We start from the raw sequence: 20,859 nt of genomic DNA, 5'->3' as shown, positions 1-20,859 counted from the left end.
TATATTGTTAAGCAAGGCAAAAGTGATAGGTAGTTATTGGCAAAGAGTGATATTTTTTGTAATTGAGGAAATAATTTAAATTTCAAATAATAGTGTAATTGTCAATAAAGTTATTGTGTGCAACTATTTAAAAATTATTAGTCTGAAGACTGTGTGGAAAGAAAAATTATATATGCTGTGACTACCACTGTGTAAAAATATCATAGTAAATAAAATAGGACTTGTTATGGAAAACCAGACCATTTTCATAGAGGTTTCTTTGTTTTTCCACATGAATGTAGTAATTAAAATGTCTCTAGAAGTACTTTACCATTTCTTAGTTATACTAAGTATTAATCTTTTGGTTATAGGTATATAGGCTAGTTCTGTATGATAAATTATAATTACACTAGAGGCCCAGTGCATGAATTTGTGCACCAGTGGGGCCCCTCATCCTGGCCTGCAGGATTGGACCAAAACCGGCTCTCTGACATTCCCTGAGGGGTTCTGGATGGCAAGAGGGCGCAGGCCAGGCCTGGGGACCTACCAGGGCACGTTCGGGGCTGGAGAGGGACCCAGGAGGTTGAGCAGCCGGGGCGGGACCGCAGAAGGGCTCCAGGGTATGTGCGGCCCATCTCATCTAGTCCCTATCAGCCGCACCCCAGCAGCAAGCTAACCTACTGGTTGACAGTCTGCCCCCTGGTGGTCAGTGATGTCATAGCAAGCAATTGAGTGGCCTTAGCATATCATTAGCATATTATGCTTTGGTTGGTTGAATGGCCGACCAGTCGACCGGACAACTTAGCATATTAGGCTTTTATTATATAGGATTAAAAGTACATGTTAATATTTACTTTAAATATTATCTTTTTACTTGAAATAATACATTTTTCATAAGTAGTTAATTCTACACTAAAATCTTCATATTTGTATATATTTATAATATGTAAATTTGCTTTTCCTTTGCCATTATCAGGAATTTGGATTGGTTTTGCCTGTAGTCTGTCTGGCAAACACAAATCCTATTGTAACAACTGCTATTTCTAAAATAAAATATTAAGCAAATTTTTCATTTAAAAGCATCTATACAACAAATATTTTCAGTTTTTAAATTTTAAAATCTGGTTAATTGGACAAGATTACACATTCCAAATTATTTTCTCTATATTTTAATTTATTGTAGGCATGCATTGCAAGAAATTGCTATCCTTCTCCATTGAATTATTATAATTTCCCAAAGTCTTGTTGTACTTCAGTGAATGAAGTTATCTGTCATGGAATTCCAGACAGACGGCCCTTGCAAGAAGGTGATATTGTTAACGGTAAGAAATATGTAAGTGTGACTTTGGTCACTATGAGTAAAGAAACAACACAGTTTGGTGGGTGTCTGATAATGACTTGTGTTTTCTTCACTGGCTTCCTGTCTTTAACTTATCCTTTTTTCATATTTAAAATTTTAAATCTTAAGTCTGTGAAAACCTTTTTTATGGTGTTAAGATACTTTTAGTATGATGCCTTTGGTACAGCATGTATTTCTTTAATGCAGATTATCATGTGATTGATAAATAGGTGAAAGGTGTCAGTGAAATGTGGGAGTAATATTGATTCAAGTGAGAGTTTTCTTTTTTTCTTTTAGTTCACTAATGGTTTTGAAGAGCTTAGGGCAGATTTTCTTACAGATAAAGAGAAATCCTTAGTAATACTAGTATATGAAAACCTTAAGAAAAAAGCTAGAAATCTTGCAGAAGGGCCTTCCTTATCAGAAATTAAGCTCTCTTGTGCAGAGGAAGAAGCTGCCAGACTTTTTCCTCTGAGATAAAAAAGATGTTGAAGAAGACTCCTCTAGATGGTATTTTTAATACTGACGAACTTGGTCTCTTTAGTAATCCAGCCTCTTCAAGGATCTACATATCAAGCAAGGTAACATGAGCCCACATGTTGAAGGTTGCAGAGACTGCACCAACTGATGCTGGCTGTGAATACTAGTGGAGACACTGTTTTTACTTGGATTGTTATTGCTCTAATTAGGGTATCTGTTTATAAAGTTCCAGAGGTTGTGAGGTGCCTGCCCATCCCTGTTTTTTATATAAACCCTGTTATTTATTACATGCATAATGTGTGAGGTTTTTTAGGAATGTGTGTATCATGCTAGAGCCAACACAACTGTACTGTGATATTGTGGGCTGATTGAAAAATTCGAGTTTTAAAAATACTCATTGAATGTGCTTTCTAGTATATGTTTAGTGTATTATAATGGTGTAGTAATAATCTGTATTCTTTATTTTTTTTTTTTCTAAATCCTCACCCACGGAAATTTTTCCATTGATTTTTAGAGAGAGTGGAATAGAGAGGGAAAGACAGAGAGAAATACCAATGTGAGAGAAACACATCAATTGGTTGCCTTCTGCATGAGCCCTAACCAGGGCCTGGGCCAGGGAGGAGTCTGCAACTGAGGTACATGCCCTTGACCAGAATCGAACCCTGGACTCTTCAGTCCGCAGGCCTACGTTCTATCCACTGAGCCAAACCGGCTAGAGCAATAATCTTTATTCTTAAACATGGGGACAAAGAGAAGGATGAATATTCACAAATAAGTGAAAGGCAAATGAGTTTTTGAAAAATAAGTGAAGAGTAGTATAAGTTTTTCTGTTTATTGATTCACCAAGAGGAGGAAAAACTGGTTGAATAAATTAAAGCAGTATTTTCTGTTTAATGTCAAATGTAACGGTCTTTTATTTAATGTTATTAACTCGGGTTATTGATCTTGCACGAATGTGTCCTGGATGCATAAATGATCAATTATACTATAAGTAATAAAAGCCCGCTGTCTGTTTTGTGCTGTGTGACCATGTCTCTGTTCTCCACAGTGAGTTCAGTTGTATTGTAGATAAGGAGTGTCTGTTGGCAGTAACTGTACATCCATTGGGGTCTAATAGGAGAATACAGAAGTTATCTTTCTCATTATGCTGCTTGATGCTGTCATGTTGGAGAAATGACTTAGATTTTGAAATAAAAACAGATGTGGTCTTAATCCCTGGCCAGTGTCGCTCAGTGGTAGAATATTGGCCTGCACACCCAAGGGTTGAGGGTTCAATTCGGTCAAGGGCATGTACCTGGATTGCAGGTTCGTTCCCTGACCCCAGTCAAGGCATGTGCCGGATGCAACCAATCAATGTGTTTCTCTCACATTGCTGTTTCCTTCCCTCCCTTCCCTCCCTCCCTCTTTTCCCCTCTCCCCCTCCTTCCCTTCCATTCTCTCTTAAAAAAAAATCAATGGAAAAAATACCCTTGGGTGAGGATTAACAAAACCAAAACCAAACGTGGTCTTTATATTTGCACATTCTTTTGCAGTGGACATCACTCTTTATCGCAATGGCTATCATGGGGACCTGAACGAGACGTTCTTTGTTGGCGATGTGGATGAGGGAGCACTGAAGCTGGTTCAGACCACGTATGAGTGCTTGATGCAAGCCATCGACGCAGGTCAGCCTCAGTGCCGGGCACCGTGGACCTGCCTGTGTTGATGGGTTTTGAATGACTCGTGACTGCACGAGGCATTCCTGTCCCTGCCAGCCTTGCCTCTCTCCTACAAGAGTGAGGTGTGGGTTTTCAGTGATGGTTTAAGGATGATTTGGAATCCCTTGATGAGAATGGACTGAATGATTGCCTCTCACCCGTTGACTCTTCTGTGATTTTATCTTTCTATGGCTGACAAATGAGGAGGAATGTATGGATAGTTGGTTTTGACTATAATTTTTTCCCTATGTTTTATTCTTTAGTAAATATTATGTTCTCATAAAAAACTAAAACAGGATGCTAGACTATGAGGGAAAAATGAATGATCCTCCTTTACACTTGCCTCTCCTCTTTTCTTTTTATATCTCTCTTTTCTCCAGAGGTATTCACTTTTAATAGGTTTTTTCCCTCCTCTGTGCATCAACACACACACACACACACACACACACACACACACACACACACACACACACACCTATGTGTATGTGGTTAGTTAGGATGAATGGAATAATAATTGTAGTATTCTGTAATTTGGTACTTTTTAACTTACAGTACTTGAGGAATCTTTCCACATTAGCTCATGTACCTGTATGCATAGTCTACTGCATTCTTTTAATGGCTATATATTCCATAATATAAAAATTTCTACAACTATTCGCTATTGGACTTTGGTGTTTTCTAGATGTCTTGCTATAGTGAATATCTTTGGGTAGAGGTGTTTTTCTGTAGGATTTTTCTCAGGCTCTCTTTGTCCATGCAAACAATTCATCCAGCATTTATTTTGTTGGCTTGCTTAAGCTATAGCTTGTGAGGAGAGAGAAGGAAAGGCTTTGTTGCAAATATTAACAGTCTATTACCAAACAGGACAGTTTGAGGGCAAATAAATTTTCAGTTGAAATCCATAGCATTTCAGCTTTATTGTTCAGTGCTCTGTCTCTCCACACCCACTCCACCACCACAAAAAAATAAAGTAACCTTGTTCTATCATCAACAAAGTATTGTGTAGGAAGTTATCTCTAATAATAGAAATACATTGTTTTTAGTTCATTTAACATGCATGGGAGATAATGACATTTGTACTAATTTAATGAAGTTGGAGGAATGAAAAATGAAAACGTGATAGTTTCATGTATCAATATGTATGTTTTCTTTTTACATATTCCCTGTTGATTATTTTCTTTAAATATATTCTTTTTTTAAAAAAATATATTTTATTGATTTTTTACAGAGAGGAAGAGAGAGGGATAGAGAGTTAGAAACATCGATGAGAATCATCGATCAGCTGCCTCTTGCACACCCCCTACTGGGGATGTGCCCGCAACCAAGGCACACGCCCTTGACCGGAATCGAACCTGGGACCCTTCAGTCCGCAGGCCGACGCTCTATCCACTGAGCCAAACCGGGTCCGGCTATTTTCTTTAAATATATTCTTATTGATTTCAGAGAGGAAGGGAAAGGGGGAGAGAGAGAGAAACATCAATGATGAGAGAGAATCATTGATCAGCTGCCACCAGCATGCCCCCATTGGGAATTGAGCCCGCAACCCAGTCATATGCCGGGGTTCCAGAATCAAACCTGTGACCGTTCAGTCCACAGGCCGACGCTCTATCCACTGAGCCAAGCCGGCCAGGGCTCCTGTTGATTATCAAAAGGACTATAATACTCCTAGTGGTTTTGTATGATGGGAACTTGAGTGTTTAGTTTCTCATTTGTGGAAGCTTTAGTTTTAAATAATTGTTAGGATTTCTGCCAGATAATGTGTTCATGTTTATATCCTTTTTGATTCTCTGAGTTGATTGAAATAACCAGACTGCTGAAATGTTACTTTACAAAGACTTGCAAAGAAACTACCAGAAACCAAAGTCATCATAACATAACCAGGAAAGAACAAAAGTTGCTTAATCTCGGGAAGGTGCTTTGTATGTGTCGTGTCTGTCCTATTTTCCCACTAATTTGGCTGTGCATCGAAATGCTGAGCCACTGCAACGCTTGACCACTAGTTGAAATTTGCCTTCTTCAATAGGGTTTCTCAGCCTACACATTAATGGCATTTTGTATCTGATAATTGATTGTTTGAGGGGCCTGCCCCTTTCACTCTCCCTCATTATTGATGAGCAGGGCTTTTCTTTATTTGCTACTGTCCACCATGGGTTAAAATTTTGCTTTTCTTCCCATTGACTGGGGTTGATAGGAAGGCTTGATGGGAATGCAAGAATATCATTATGAAAGTCAGCATGGTTCCTCAAAATCATTAACCTCCCACCCCCCAAAATGTCAAGCTGGAACATCTGGTTAAGAACAAGTAAGTGTTAATTAAAATGATTCCTGAGCTTTTTTGCCCAGAAATTTGACGAGCTGGAGAAGGTATGTTGTACCTGAACCTCAGGTTGAAATCAGGCAGAGGAGGAGAGTAGGGAGTCGGAGGACACCCAGAACTGTGGCTGGATTCCCCAGGAGAGGGCAAGGCCCCGTGCAAGGGTCTCAGTGCCAGGAGTTTTCACAGCAATGAGAACCAGTTCTTTTGGTTTTTATGGAAATAGAAGTAAAAGTCATAAAAAAATTAAATGAAGTAGGAAGTATATACAAGTGAGAAGTACCTTTCTGTACCTAACCCCCAGAGGCAACTGTGAATAATTTGAGAACCACATTTATGGGGATGAAGAAGTCCCAAGGATGTAATTCTTTGAGAAGTTGATGAGACTGAAGCTCAGGTCAAGTCAAGTTACTTTGGACATTCCTTTTTCTCCTGATGCTCTTTCCTCTCTTATCTCTTCCTCTCACTTTAATAGAATAGCACACTTGACCTTAGGGAAGGAGAGAAGTGTGTTTTCCATTCTGTTTATTCAGAAAGCAAAAGGTGCCTCCCCCCATTTACTCTATGCATTTCCACATCAAAGGAGGAAGTATAGGTGCTACTGGTTTGAATCACCCCTTTGCCATTTACTGCCAGAATAGCTTCTCTGTGCCTCAGGTTCCTCATCTGGAAGTTTCAGCATGTAGGCCTATAAAGCATTCAGAAAGGTTCTTGGCACATTGATAGTAATTGCTTAGTAAACGTTAGCTTTTATTACTGTTTCATAAGTCTTCTCTTTCCCTTTTAGTGAAACCTGGCGTTCGATACAGAGAACTGGGAAACATTATTCAGAAGCATGCCCAAGCAAATGGCTTTTCAGTTGTTCGAAGCTACTGTGGGCATGGAATCCATAAGCTTTTTCATACAGCCCCCAATGTACCCCACTATGCCAGTAAGTACTGTCCAAAGATTGATATTTGCTAACCATTTATTCAACAAATATTTATTCAAACATTTAACAGGGCCTACTATTTTGTATTTATTAGAATAATCTACTAGCTGTTATAAATAGACCCTAGAAATGTATATTTGCTCAAACACAATACATGTTTACATGTACATTTTGTTCACGTAACAGTCCAAGGCATGTGTGTTTGATCACTGTGGGAGTTTCCCTCCTAATCTATAGATACTAGAAGCCAGGTGAATGAAAATCATGCACTCTGGAGGCGGGGAAGGGTGATCCCTCAGCCCAGCCTGTGCCCTCTCGCAGTCAGGGAGCCCTCTGGGGATGTCCAACTGAAGGCTTAGGCCTGCACCCCATGGACATCCTTAGTGCTGCCGCGGTAGCGGGAGAGGCTCCCGCCACCACCACTGCACTTGCCAGCCTTGAGCCTGGCTCAGGGCTTCTGGCTGAGTGGCGCTCCCCCTGTGGGAGTGCACTGACCACCAGGGGGCAGCTCCTGCATTGAGTGTCTGCCCCCTGGTGGTCAGTGCGTGTCAGAGTGATTGATCATTCTGCCATTAGGTCGATTTACATATTACCCTTTAATTATATAAGATTGGGGAAGGGGGAAGCATTGAAGGGGTATGCTTGGGAGGTTTTAATGAGCCAGCCTGGACTTGGGATAATCACATATACTTTTCATTTGCAGAAATTTAGTCACATGGCTACACTAATTATAAGGGAGGTTAAGAATGTTATCTAGCTGAATACTCTGGGAGAAAAGTAAACTAATTTTGGTGACTAGCTAACAGTCTCAGCTACCTGTCTAGCCATCACTATTCTGATTCCTTCAATGAAATGGCTTCAGCTTGGTTTGCCATGAGTTCTTAGTCTGTGTCAGATTTTATAGTGTTTGTTGGTGTAAATGAGGGGACTAGACAAAGTACCTTTCTTCCAGCTGAGTGATGTCTGATAGAATAACAAAGGAAGTGTAGGACAGTTTTCTCCCAGAAAGCTTTTTTCTTGGAGAATAAGACATACAGGAGTTAAATCTTGTTATTTAGTGCTAGAAATGAAAGCTGTTCACAGTAAGTGACCTGAGAAGGAATTTAACAATTGCTATGTAAACACTTTCATGTATCTCCTTGTTGCTTAAGTTTTCTCATCTGTATTAATTGTAGGGAATGGCTGGCACCTACCCTAGAACTGTTATTAGGGTAAAGTGAGATATTATTACATAGGAAACACTTAACGTTAACCTTTAGAATGGTGGTGTTATTATATACATGATCTTAGTGATTTTCAGCCGGTATGCTGCAACACCCTGATGTGCCACAAGAATTTTAAAACATACAATACCTGACTATTTAGTCAGATGCACTGACCTCTTTTCCCTTAGATTGTCAAATAGCCATCTGCTGTGAATGCCCTGTCTTAAACCATAACTATATAGGTTATGTAATAGAGCTGCATTTTATTGGTTACGTTGCATAATAAAGTTGCATCTGATTATTTAATTCTTGGTACCAGAAATGCTTTTTTAAAAAATATATATATTTTATTGATTTTTTACAGAGAGGAAGGGAGAGGGATAGAGAGCTAGAAACATTGATGAGAGAGAAACATTGACCAGCTGCCTCCTGCACATCCCCTACTGGGGATGTGCCCGCAACCAAGGTACATGACCTTGACCGGAATCGAACCTGGGACCTTTCAGTCCACAGGCCGACGATCTATCCACTGAGCCAAACCGGTTTTGGCAGTACCAGAAATTCTTACATACAAGTATAGGTACCTGATTTTTTTTTAAAGTCACTTGGAGCAAAAAGGGTAGGTAATTACTATTAATATTTTTTATGTAAATCAATCAAAATTATACTTTTTTTATTAGATTGGCAAAAAGTCTGTTATTTTGGTGTGCTGCAGAATTTTAGTAAGTTCATATGATTCATGAGATGAAAAAGGTTGAAAATCATACATTATCTTGTTTGATCATCACAACTCCTTGCATAATTTCTTAGCCCTATTTTCAAAAGCAGATGTTATGCTTCGAGAAGTAATTTATTTACTCAGCTTCACACAAACTAGTAAGTAAATGCCAGGACTAGGATTTGTACCTGGGTTCTGTCTGGCTTTCTAGAGTCAATCTTCTCCTGTACTTTGTGCTGCCTGGTAAAACCTGCAGCAGTGTGGTGCTGGGCCTGGGGGGGAAATAAAGAATGGCCAAGATTTGGTTTGGCGGGGAAGATGAAGACCATTCCCGGTGGAGGGAAAGCATGAATAGGTGCTTCAAGTTGAGACTGAACAGAGATAATAATACAAGCTTGGCTATTATGTGTTAAGAACTATTAGTAAAAAACAGTGCCAGCCTCAGGACATTTGACTTTATTTGTAGGGATTTTCAGAAACATTTTTGGGCAGAGGAGTGGCAAGTGAAGTTGCTATTTTGGGAAGACCAATTTGGCAATGGTATGTAGAATGTATTGGAGTTGCGAACTGGTGTTGTTAGCCCAGTGCACTGGCAGTGGTCCAGCTGTGAGGTGGTAAAATCCTGGAGGGCAGGTTGTAAAGAGGAAGGGAAATGAGCCAGAAGCCACTTAGGAGGAGCTGAAGAAGTTGTTTAGAGTATAGCATCTGACATAGATCAATAAGCATTTATTAGCAGGCCGCATAGGTCTTTTTATTTAAGTTGTGAATTATGCTTGAAATAAACAGTATTTGGAAGGAGAAATGGAATTTCTGATTTCAAATGAAAAGGAATAGTGTCGTCAGCATTAAAAAAAAAATAGGTTAGTGTGCAGAGACTTCTTTCCCCCTTTGAAGATAAGAAAAAGAAGACAACTGAAAAATCACGCAGTGTTTCTATGGACTGTGCCCCCTCCCACCCCACATCCACACACACACCTCTGTTATACCTGGATGAGTAAGGAATTTTGCTTGGTTCCATGATTGCATTTCTAATCCTGCTATAACAGAAATGGTGGCACTTTTCCTTTTGTAAAAGTGATAACCACATCTAAAATTCAGCCTTTGGATATCTGTGTATTTTCCTAGAGAAAACATAAGCAGTGTGAAGTGCATGGAAGAGAGTATCTGCTCCAGCTTAGGTGGTTGTCATCTACCTAATAAAAGAGTAACATGCTAATTGACTGTACCTTTGCAAGGCCCACCAGCCAATCAGTAGTGAGTATGCAAATTAACCCAACAAAGCTGTTGGGCTAATTTGCATATGCAGGCCCTGAGCAGTCGGGGATGGGGCAGGATGCTTGCACCACCCCAGCTGCTCTGGGCAGCATAGGAAGGCAGAAAGGCGGCTCTGGCCAGAGCGAAGGCAGTGCCGGCAGCCAGGGGAACGAAGGCCCATTCTTGCACGAACCTTCATTTGTGCATCGGGCCACTAGGTTGTTAATAATCTACTGTAAGAAAGGAAAATTGCGAGAGGAGAAGGCAATTGAGGATGACTAATGGGAATATAGTTGTCTCCTCTTTCCAGTGAGCTTTTCAACAATACACTTGGTTTTTTGCTATGTTTTTAGTTTTTTTTTTTTTCTTCTTTAATTTCAGAAAATAAAGCAGTTGGAGTGATGAAGGCGGGCCACGTATTTACCATTGAGCCAATGATTTGTGAAGGTGAGCAAAAAGGATGCTGTACATTCCTTAATTGAATTTTTGTTTACTCTTGGTTACTGATGTACAAATTAGTAGTCTGTTCTACTTACTTTTTGCTTCATTTCTGCTCCCTGTCCCATCTCCACTTGGTTTAGTATCATATAGAGAAGTAAACATTGTAAGGCTTGCCCGGCTGGAGTGACTCTGTTGATTGAGCATTGTCCTGTGTACCAAAGGTTGCTGGTTCCACTCCCAGTTGGGACACAAACAGAAGGCAACTGATATCTCTCTCTCCCCCTCTTTCCCCACTCCCCTCTTTCCCCTCTTCCCTCTCCCCTTTCCTCTCCTCTTCTCTCTCAGCATGTCCTTGGGTGAGGATTAAAAAAATAAATGTTTAGGGAGAACCAAGATGGCGCCATAGGTTAAACACCTAACCTGCAGCCGGGCACAACAATTTCAAAAATACAACTAGAGGTCAGAACGGACATCGTCCAGAATCACAGGAAAGTTGGTGGACTGAAATGCCCACAGCTGGGGGGAAGGAGAAGGCCACGGGGACAGTCGGGGAAGCCGTAAAAGCCTGAGGTATGGAGAAACGGGCGGAGACACGAGCACACGCGCCTGCGGGGAGGATGGAACCGGAGAGGAAGGGGCGGCTGAGGACCTGGCCGGCGTTCACTGGCAGGAAGGAGATAAAGGCTCCGGAGTGCGCTGAGCGTCGGCTCCGATTGCACTGAACCCCATTCCGGGCGAAACTCTGGGAAACTCACTCACTTTCGCAACTCCGCCGCCCCCGCAGGCCGCCCGGCCCGGGACGCTGGGGACGCCGCCGCAGCGGCGGCGCCCGGAGCCCGGCGGCCTCCCAGCACCCGTCCCCGCCGCGCAGCCCCCGCGCGCCTGGCGCCGCGGGCCGCGCGCCCCGCACACCGGACGGAGGCCCGGGAGCCCTCTCCGTGCACCTCCCGGCGGCGCTAGACTTCAGTAGAGTTGACTGAATTCACGGGATTAAGAAGTACAATTTGGGGGGACGCCGCGGCGGCGACGCCCGGAACGCGGCGAGGGCGGTGCCTGGAGCTCGGCGGCCGCCCAGCGCCCGTCCCCGCCGCGCAGCCCTCGCGCGCCTGGTTCCGCGGGACGCGCGCACCGCGCACCGGACGGAGGCCCGGGCGCCCTCTCCGTGCACCTCCCAGCGGCGCTAGATTTCAGTAGAGTTGACTGAATTCACGGGATTAAGAAGTACAATTTGGGGGGACGCCGCGGCGGCGACGCCCGGAACGCGGCGATGGCGGTGCCTGGAGCTTGGCGGCCGCCCAGCGCCCGGCCCCGCCGCACAGCCCTCGCGCGCCTGGTTCCGCGGGACGCGCGCACCGCGCACCGGACGGAGGCCCGGGCGCCCTCTCCGTGCACCTCCCGGCGGCGCTAGACTTCAGTAGAGTTGACTGAAATGAAGGGATTAAGAAGTACAAATTGGGAAGTTTGAAAAAGATGGCGGCGGAGGTTAAAGGCTGTTCTGTTGCCTCGCACCCAGCGAAATCGGAGGGGATGAGGTGTGGAGGCGCATGGGTCTGGCTGGTGGCGGGGGAAAGGGGCTTTTGTTCCAAACCTAGGGGAGATTAGCTCTCCATCACCCTGAAATCCATCTTCTGGCGAACCGCGGGAGACCCAGATGCCTGCGAGGAGAGGCGGGACTCTTGCGAAGGTGCGCCCAGCAATCAGTGTTTGCTGCGCTGGAGTGCGGAACGAGGGGACTTAGATACGTGGAAGGCAGAAGGACCAGACTCACAGCCATCGCGGCTCGCCGCACCATGGCCTGTTGGCGCCCTGAGACCCCGCCCCGCCCTGGGACCCGCCCCGCACGTTTTGAAGACCTGCCCCGCAAGTCTTGCAGGCACACCTGCGCCCCAAGCAACGGCTTATGCATGTGGGTGGCCTGCTCTCTGGCAGCGGACCAGATGAACTGCTGTTCTAGTCGGACTGCTCCAGGGCCACTCAGACAGGAGGAAGAAACTACAGTTTTTGCTGTAATCCTTGCTGAGTGCCTAAGGCAGTAGCTGATCTACACCCCATTGGAGACCCAGAAACGAGGGCATCTAGTGGTCTGTGGGAGATGACACCAGATTTCAACCACGTGCATAAGGGACACATTCAACAGGAATATTCAGTGAGCGCCAAAGCTTTGCTGCACCAAGACCCGGCCCATAAAAGAATCTCCTTCACAGCAACTCTTCCTTTATAGACAAAGAGAGCCCCCCCAGTGACACCAACAACAATCAAGACTTAACTATACAAAGGAGGACCAAGATGGAGGCATAGGGCGGAAGCCTGATTGTTGCCTACCACAACAACTTTGAGACTACGACAAGAGAGCAGAGCAGACACCATCCAAGACCACCATAGGGCTGGCTGAGTAGATGCTCTACAACTAGAATAAAAGAGGGGTATGTGGGATGATGCTGATGCCGGTGACCCAAAGACCACACTTTAAGAACTACGGCTCAGGCGACACAAAAGAACTATGGCTCAGGCGATACAACAGCGGCCTGGAACGTGCTCGGCGCAGTTCCCCCGGCGGTCTCCGGCTGAGGGGACGGCTCCACTGGCAGCCAAGCACGGACAGACGAGCCCCTATGAGACATGGGGTGGGAGACTCCGCGCTTGCTGACCTCCGAGTCCGTCAAGAATCTCAACGCCCCGGAAGCGGCCAGGTGCGCATGCTCGGCGACCGGCCACCGATGCAGACCCAAGGGCCGACGCAGCGACGCCAGACCGGCCCACCGCCATGCACCAGGCGCACCGGAGCTTCGCCGAGCCGCCGCCCGACGAGTTCTGCAGCAGCCATACTGGAGCTCTGGAAGGATGGCCAGGGGAATTGCTGAGGGGGGATTGACCGGCAGGAATTGGGATCGGGAAGACGGGGCCCCGCTGAGACCCGGGTGCGGGCAGGGTTGCACGCCTCTGGGCTAGGGTGTGGTCACACGCCTCTGGGTATAAGTGAGGCCTCACGTCCCTGGGTCTAGGTGAGGCCACATGCCCCTGGGTCCAGGTGAGGCCGGACTCCGGGTCCGGGTGAGGCCATGTGTCCCTGGACCCGGATGACGCTGGATCCCGTGCCCGGGCGAGGCCAAGCGCCCCTGGGTCTGGGAGAGCCCACACACCCCTGGGTCCAGGCGAGACCATGTGTCCCTGGATCCGGGTGAGACCTCGTGCACCTAGGCCTGGGTGAGGTCACGTGCCCCGGGGTCTGAGAGGCCAAGCGTCCCTGGGTCCGGGTGAGACCATGTGTCCCTGGATCCGGGTGAGGCCGCGTGCACCTAGGCCCGGGTGAGCCCAAGTGGCCCTGGGTCTGGGAGAGGCCAAGCGTCCCTGGGTCCGGGTGAGACCATGTGTCCCAGGATCCGGGTGAGGCCTCGTGCACCTAGGCCCGGGTGAGCCCAAGTGGCCCTGGGTCTGGGAGAGGCCAAGCGTCCCTGGGTCCGGGTGAGACCATGTGTCCCTGGATCCGGGTGAGGCCGCGTGCACCTAGGCCCGGGTGAGCCCACGTGGCCCTGGGTCTGGGAGAGGCCAAGCGTCCCTGGGTCCGGGTGAGACCATGTGTCCCAGGATCCGGGTGAGGCCTCGTGCACCTAGGCCCGGGTGAGCCCACGTGGCCCTGGGTCTGGGAGAGGCCAAGCGTCCCTGGGTCCGGGTGAGACCATGTGTCCCTGGATCCGGGTGAGGCCTCGTGCACCTAGGCCCGGGTGAGCCCAAGTGGCCCTGGGTCTGGGAGAGGCCAAGCGTCCCTGGGTCCGGGTGAGACCATGTGTCCCAGGATCCGGGTGAGGCCTCGTGCACCTAGGCCCGGGTGAGCCCAAGTGGCCCTGGGTCTGGGAGAGGCCAAGCGTCCCTGGGTCCAGGTGAGACCATGTGTCCCTGGATCCGGGTGAGGCCGCGTGCACCTAGGCCCGGGTGAGCCCAAGTGGCCCTGGGTCTGGGAGAGGCCAAGCGTCCCTGGGTCCGGGTGAGACCATGTGTCCCTGGATCCGGGTGAGGCCGCGTGCACCTAGGCCCGGGTGAGCCCAAGTGGCCCTGGGTCTGGGAGAGGCCAAGCGTCCCTGGGTCCGGGTGAGACCATGTGTCCCTGGATCCGGGTGAGGCCGCGTGCACCTAGGCCCGGGTGAGCCCAAGTGGCCCTGGGTCTGGGAGAGGCCAAGCGTCCCTGGGTCCGGGTGAGACCATGTGTCCCAGGATCCGGGTGAGGCCTCGTGCACCTAGGCCCGGGTGAGCCCACGTGGCCCTGGGTCTGGGAGAGGCCAAGCGTCCCTGGGTCCGGGTGAGACCATGTGTCCCTGGATCCGGGTGAGGCCTCGTGCACCTAGGCCCGGGTGAGCCCAAGTGGCCCTGGGTCTGGGAGAGGCCAAGCGTCCCTGGGTCCGGGTGAGACCATGTGTCCCAGGATCCGGGTGAGGCCTCGTGCACCTAGGCCCGGGTGAGCCCACGTGGCCCTGGGTCTGGGAGAGACCAAGCGTCCCTGGGTCCGGGTGAGACCATGTGTCCCTGGATCCGGGTGAGGCCTCGTGCACCTAGGCCCGGGTGAGCCCAAGTGGCCCTGGGTCTGGGAGAGGCCAAGCGTCCCTGGGTCCGGGTGAGACCAAGTGTCCCAGGATCCGGGTGAGGCCTCGTGCACCTAGGCCCGGGTGAGCCCAAGTGGCCCTGGGTCTGGAAGAGGCCAAGCGTCCCTGGGTCCAGGTGAGACCATGTGTCCCTGGATCCGGGTGAGGCCTTGTGCACCTAGGCCCGGGTGAGCCCAAGTGGCCCTGGGTCTGGGAGAGGCCAAGCGTCCCTGGGTCCGGGTGAGACCATGTGTCCCAGGATCCGGGTGAGGCCTCGTGCACCTAGGCCCGGGTGAGCCCAAGTGGCCCTGGGTCTGGGAGAGGCCAAGCGTCCCTGGGTCCAGGTGAGACCATGTGTCCCTGGATCCGGGTGAGGCCGCGTGCACCTAGGCCCGGGTGAGCCCAAGTGGCCCTGGGTCTGGGAGAGGCCAAGCGTCCCTGGGTCCGGGTGAGACCATGTGTCCCTGGATCCGGGTGAGGCCGCGTGCACCTAGGCCCGGGTGAGCCCAAGTGGCCCTGGGTCTGGGAGAGGCCAAGCGTCCCTGGGTCCGGGTGAGACCATGTGTCCCTGGATCCGGGTGAGGCCGCGTGCACCTAGGCCCGGGTGAGCCCAAGTGGCCCTGGGTCTGGGAGAGGCCAAGCGTCCCTGGGTCCGGGTGAGACCATGTGTCCCAGGATCCGGGTGAGGCCTCGTGCACCTAGGCCCGGGTGAGCCCACGTGGCCCTGGGTCTGGGAGAGGCCAAGCGTCCCTGGGTCCGGGTGAGACCATGTGTCCCTGGATCCGGGTGAGGCCTCGTGCACCTAGGCCCGGGTGAGCCCAAGTGGCCCTGGGTCTGGGAGAGGCCAAGCGTCCCTGGGTCCGGGTGAGACCATGTGTCCCAGGATCCGGGTGAGGCCTCGTGCACCTAGGCCCGGGTGAGCCCACGTGGCCCTGGGTCTGGGAGAGACCAAGCGTCCCTGGGTCCGGGTGAGACCATGTGTCCCTGGATCCGGGTGAGGCCTCGTGCACCTGGGCCCGGGTGAGCCCAAGTGGCCCTGGGTCTGGGAGAGGCCAAGCGTCCCTGGGTCCGGGTGAGACCAAGTGTCCCAGGATCCGGGTGAGGCCTCGTGCACCTAGGCCCGGGTGAGCCCAAGTGGCCCTGGGTCTGGAAGAGGCCAAGCGTCCCTGGGTCCAGGTGAGACCATGTGTCCCTGGATCCGGGTGAGGCCTTGTGCACCTAGGCCCGGGTGAGCCCAAGTGGCCCTGGGTCTGGGAGAGGCCAAGCGTCCCTGGGTCCGGGTGAGACCATGTGTCCCAGGATCCGGGTGAGGCCTCGTGCACCTAAGCCCGGGTGAGGCCACGTGCCCCTGGGTCTGGGAGAGGCCAAGCGTCCCTGGGTCCGGGTGAGACCATGTGTCCCTGGATCCGGGTGAGGCCTTGTGCACCTAGCCCCGGGTGAGCCCAAGTGGCCCTGGGTCTGGGAGAGGCCAAGCGTCCCTGGGTCCGGGCGAGACCATGTGTCCCTGGATCCTGGTGAGGCCTCATGCACCTGGGCCCGGGTGAGGCCACGTGCCCCTGGGTCTGGGGGAAGCCAAGCGTCCCTGGGTCCGGGTGAGACCATGCGTCCCTGTATCCGGATGAGGCCTCGTGCACCTAGGCCCGGGTGAGCCCAAGTGGCCCTGGGTCTGGGAGAGGCCAAGCGTCCCTGGGTCCGGGTGAGACCATGTGTCCCTGGATCCTGGTGAGGCCTCGTGCACCTAGGCCCGGGTGAGGCCACGTGCCCCTGGGTCTGGGAGAGGCCAAGCGTCCCTGGGTCCGGGTGAGACCATGCGTCCCTGGATCCGGATGAGGCCTCGTGCACCTAGGCCCGGGTGAGCCCAAGTGGCCCTGGGTCTGGGAGAGGCCAAGCGTCCCTGGGTCCGGGTGCGACCATGTGTCCCTGGATCCGGATGAGGCCTCGTGCACCTGGGCCCGAGTGAGGCCACGTGACCCTGGGTCTGGAAGAGGCTAAGCGTCCCTGGGTCCGGGTGAGACCATGTGTCCCTGGATCCGGGTGAGGCCTCGTGCACCTAGGCCCGGGTGAGCCCAAATGGCCCTGGGTCTGGGAGAGGCCAAACGTTCCTGGGTCTGGGTGAGACCATGTGTCCCTGGATCCGGGTGAGGCCTCGTGCACCTAGGCCCGGGTGAGCCCACGTGGCCCTGGGTCTGGGAGAGGCCAAGCGTCCCTGGGTCCGGGAGAGACCATGGGTCCCTGGATCCAGGTGAGGCCTTGTGCAACTAAGCCCGGGTGAGGCCACGTGCCCCTGGGTCTGGGAGAGGCCAAGCGTCCCTGGGTACGGGTGAAGCCAGATCCTTGGTCCGGGTGAGGCCATGCGCCCCTGGATCCATCCGGGTGAGGCTGGGTCCCAGGCCCGGGTGAGACCACGCGCCCCTTGGGTATGGGTGAGGCCACGTGCCCCTTAATCCGGGTGACGCCGTGCCCCTGGGTTCGGCCGAGACCAAGCCAGAGGGAGTCGGACCTCCATTACCACCATTTGTCCACCATCCAGAGCTGAGGGGTCAGGGCTGACATGTACACATAAGGAACTACTGGACATTGAAATTGGGTCTCAAAAGAACTGTTGGTCCAGGGGGAAGCTCGCTATAGATTGATTCATTTGCCTGTCAGCATAACTATTATTGCTCGTCTCACATTTAGTTCTTGTTAGTATATATCTAGTGACATATGATCTCGCTCATCTAGGGGAAATGATGAACAACATAGACTGAGGAACAAGAACAGAACCAGAAGCAAGGAGGCATCGATCGGACTATCGGGCCTCAGAGGGAGGATAGGGGAGGGTAGGGGGAGGGTAGGGGGAGGGGGAGATTTCAACCAAGGGACCTGTGTGCATGCATATGAGCCTATCCAACGGTTGAGTTCAACAGGGGATTGGGGCATGCGTGGGGAGAGGGATGGGATGGGAATGGGGGGATGAGGACAAATATGTGACACCTTAATCAATAAAGAAATATAAAGTAAAAAAAAAAAAAATAAAAAAAAAAAAATAATAAATGTTTAAACATTGTAAGGGTTGGCAAGGAAGCAGTACTTTCTCTTGTCAGTAAATGCTGAAGTACTTGAATCCTGGTCCCTTTTCATAAAGATCCTGTCAAAGGATGCATTGTAATTTTTAATTATTTATTGATTGATTTAAGGAAAGAAAGAGAGAGAGAGAGAGACATTGGTTTGTTGTTCCATTTACTTACTCATTCACTGGTTGCTTCTTATATGTGCTCTGACAGGGGATCGAACCCATAACCTTGGTGTATCGGGACGACACTCTAATCAACTGAACCACCTAGCCAGGGCCTACATTGTCGTAATTAGAAGCCTCCATCAAGCCTGTGTAGAAATTCTTGCTTGACATGGGGAAGGGGTGGGAAGGTAGAGAGGAGGAGAAAAGAAGGAGAGCCACTCACTTTGACACAGTTAAATGATTTAATTCTCCACCATTAATGAGGTAGGTGCTGTCCCCATTATACAGAAGAGCAAATGGATCCTCGAAGAGATGATGTAACTTGCTTAAGTCATTTAGCTAGTTACATGGCAGATTTTGTCCGACTCCAATGTCCTGAGCTGTTCTGCCTCTTCCAGGTCTGCACTCATGATGTCAGGTGGTGTCACACAACTATTGTGGAGAAAGCACAGCACAGACATACCTAGTGCTGGCAGGTGTATGTCCTCACTGTTGCTATTCCTGTGGTGGGCATGTGGCAATGATGGTAGGCTCAGTTGGTAACTCGGGTCTGCTTCGTGAAGCCTTCACCTTTCCTTTCTGCCCGTTCTCTGTTGGGATTAGGGATGCAGAGTGAGGCAGTAGTAGTAGGCCTGGGCCCTGGGCCCTGAGGGAAGGATATGCCTGTCTCTGATCCTCCCAGTCTATTTTATAACTTAACCTTGGGACAGACATCCTATTACTTCTACCAGATTCTCTTCCTTAGACCTGCGTATCTAAACCCGGCCTGCACTCAGGTGGCGGAGGGGAGCATTGGAGATCCTTTGAGAGGCTGCCTACTATTTTCTGTAAAATGGGAAAAAGAGTTTATATTTTGCCACTTCTCCAGGGCTGCTGTAAGAATGAAGAGAAATGATCTTTATTAACACTGGCTATAGTTTAGTCAGATGCCAGAGTTATACCAGGAAAGAGCTAAATTCATTCATTTTTTTTCTTACAGCTTTATGGTGAGTGGTATTAATATATTTTCTAAAATGAAACCCAAGTACTTTTATTTTGGAAATACTACCTTGATTTGATATTTGGAAAGTATAAAACACGTCAAGTTATAACACCTATGTAAATTTAAATATCAACGGCTTTAGCTAACACTTAGTTGAAGTGTAAATAGGAATCTTAATAGAGAATTTTCTAATTGGTTTTCTGTGCTATCTACAGATACAGGATACACAGGTACACTTATCTAGACTTATTTAGAAAACTGGATGATGGAAATAAATTGTTTCTGGTTGTTTTAGGTGGATGGCAGGATGAAACCTGGCCAGACGGGTGGACCGCGGTGACGAGAGATGGGAAGCGGTCTGCTCAGTTTGAGCACACGCTGCTGGTCACGGACACTGGCTGTGAAATCCTAACCCGGCGACTGGATAGCGAGCGGCCTCACTTCATGTCCCAGTTTTAATTTCCCCGAGATGGCACATCTCGGTAACACTTCCTGGCTGTACTTGGCTTTTTATTGAGAGTACAGGATGGAAGAGAAATTTTTATTATTTGTTTTGTTTTGACTATAGATAAGGAAGGATTGCAGCATTTGACACGTGTCCTCAAGAACTTGTCTTGGGTCTGGAAAAGCCAAGAAGAATAAAGGAAACACTTTCAACTCCTTTCAGTGTTCCCCTCTCTCCCTCCTCCCACCCCCAATCTCTGCTGCACCCCTGTTTTCTCTTTTGCCCTTTGAGCACTTTTACCTAAACCTGCTTCTAGTTGCTTTTATCACTGCCACAACTGGGCACCGAGAGCCAGCTGCTTTCCAGATAGATGAATGTGGAACATGAGAACCCTTGAAACTTTAGCAACATATGTTGTTTCAGATTTTTTTTTTATTATATAGGAAATATATATGTATACATTTTAAATTCCTTTTATGTAATTACTGAACACTATGTGCCCTGGGTATGTGTTGATTCTGCTCTGACAGGGTTCTATGCTGTCCTAAATGGACCCATAGTGTGCAGTGGGTTAATTCCCAGTTGGGAATTGTCGTCGTCCTCCCCGCACCCCGCAGTGCTAATTACTTACCTTTGTAGTTGTATGGAAGGAAACACTCAGTCAGACTGTCAGTGAATGGATGTGGCAAAATTCACTTTGAGAAAAGGTTAGGTTTTTAAAAAATCTATTTATGGCAAAAATAGCCATGCTCCACGTGGTAGTGGCTGTTGCAGAGCATGAGGATTTTGTAATACATTGCTATTTCAGACCTCTCTAGGGTCAAAATGGGAGGGAAAGAGTTCCCTTTCTTCCACTCTTTTTTTATTTCTAGAGCACACCTTGGAGATATTCAGGGGAGGGTGGGGGTTGCACTATGGGAGTGAGTGGGGAAAGCCAGTTTTGAAAGCTCTCCAGCAGTGAGCGAAGTCAGTCAGGTGAGAGGTTAGACCTAACGTTTAGTAAACCTGGTGGTGAGGAGAAAGGAACCCCTTGCAAGACTGGACTGTTTCCTTGCAGCAGGGATGCAGCTGTAAACATTCTTCACCTTCACGTCGCTGGGAACCTCATTAGAAATGACCTCCGCTGCCCAGTATCTGTGTTCTTTTCAGTAGGTCAGTCCAAGCGGGATTGTTTCCAGTGAAGGCACAGCAGAGCAAAGGCGTTGTCGTTAGAGTTTCAGGTGACTTTCTTGTAAGATACTTTGATACCACTGACATGTTAATACTTGTAGGAGAATATC

General features: G+C 49.1%; 1 protein-coding gene across 1 annotated transcript in view; it reads left to right on the top strand.

Moving 5' to 3' along the window:
* Nucleotides 1-20,591, top strand: part of METAP1 (methionyl aminopeptidase 1) — a 76,005-nt gene extending 55,414 nt beyond the window's left edge. Inside the window, exons 7-11 of the mRNA XM_054727231.1 lie at nt 1,163-1,301; nt 3,331-3,462; nt 6,597-6,740; nt 10,299-10,364; nt 19,430-20,591. Coding sequence (XP_054583206.1) covers nt 1,163-1,301; nt 3,331-3,462; nt 6,597-6,740; nt 10,299-10,364; nt 19,430-19,593 — 645 coding nt within the window. The 3' untranslated portion in view covers nt 19,594-20,591. The remainder of the gene's footprint in view (nt 1-1,162; nt 1,302-3,330; nt 3,463-6,596; nt 6,741-10,298; nt 10,365-19,429) is intronic.
* The last annotated feature ends 268 nt before the right edge of the window (nt 20,592-20,859 follow it).

The sequence above is a fragment of the Eptesicus fuscus genome, chromosome 2, assembly GCF_027574615.1.
Source record: "Eptesicus fuscus isolate TK198812 chromosome 2, DD_ASM_mEF_20220401, whole genome shotgun sequence".
NCBI classification, from domain to species: domain Eukaryota; kingdom Metazoa; phylum Chordata; class Mammalia; order Chiroptera; family Vespertilionidae; genus Eptesicus; species Eptesicus fuscus.
This window is presented reverse-complemented; position numbering and strand designations above follow the sequence as displayed.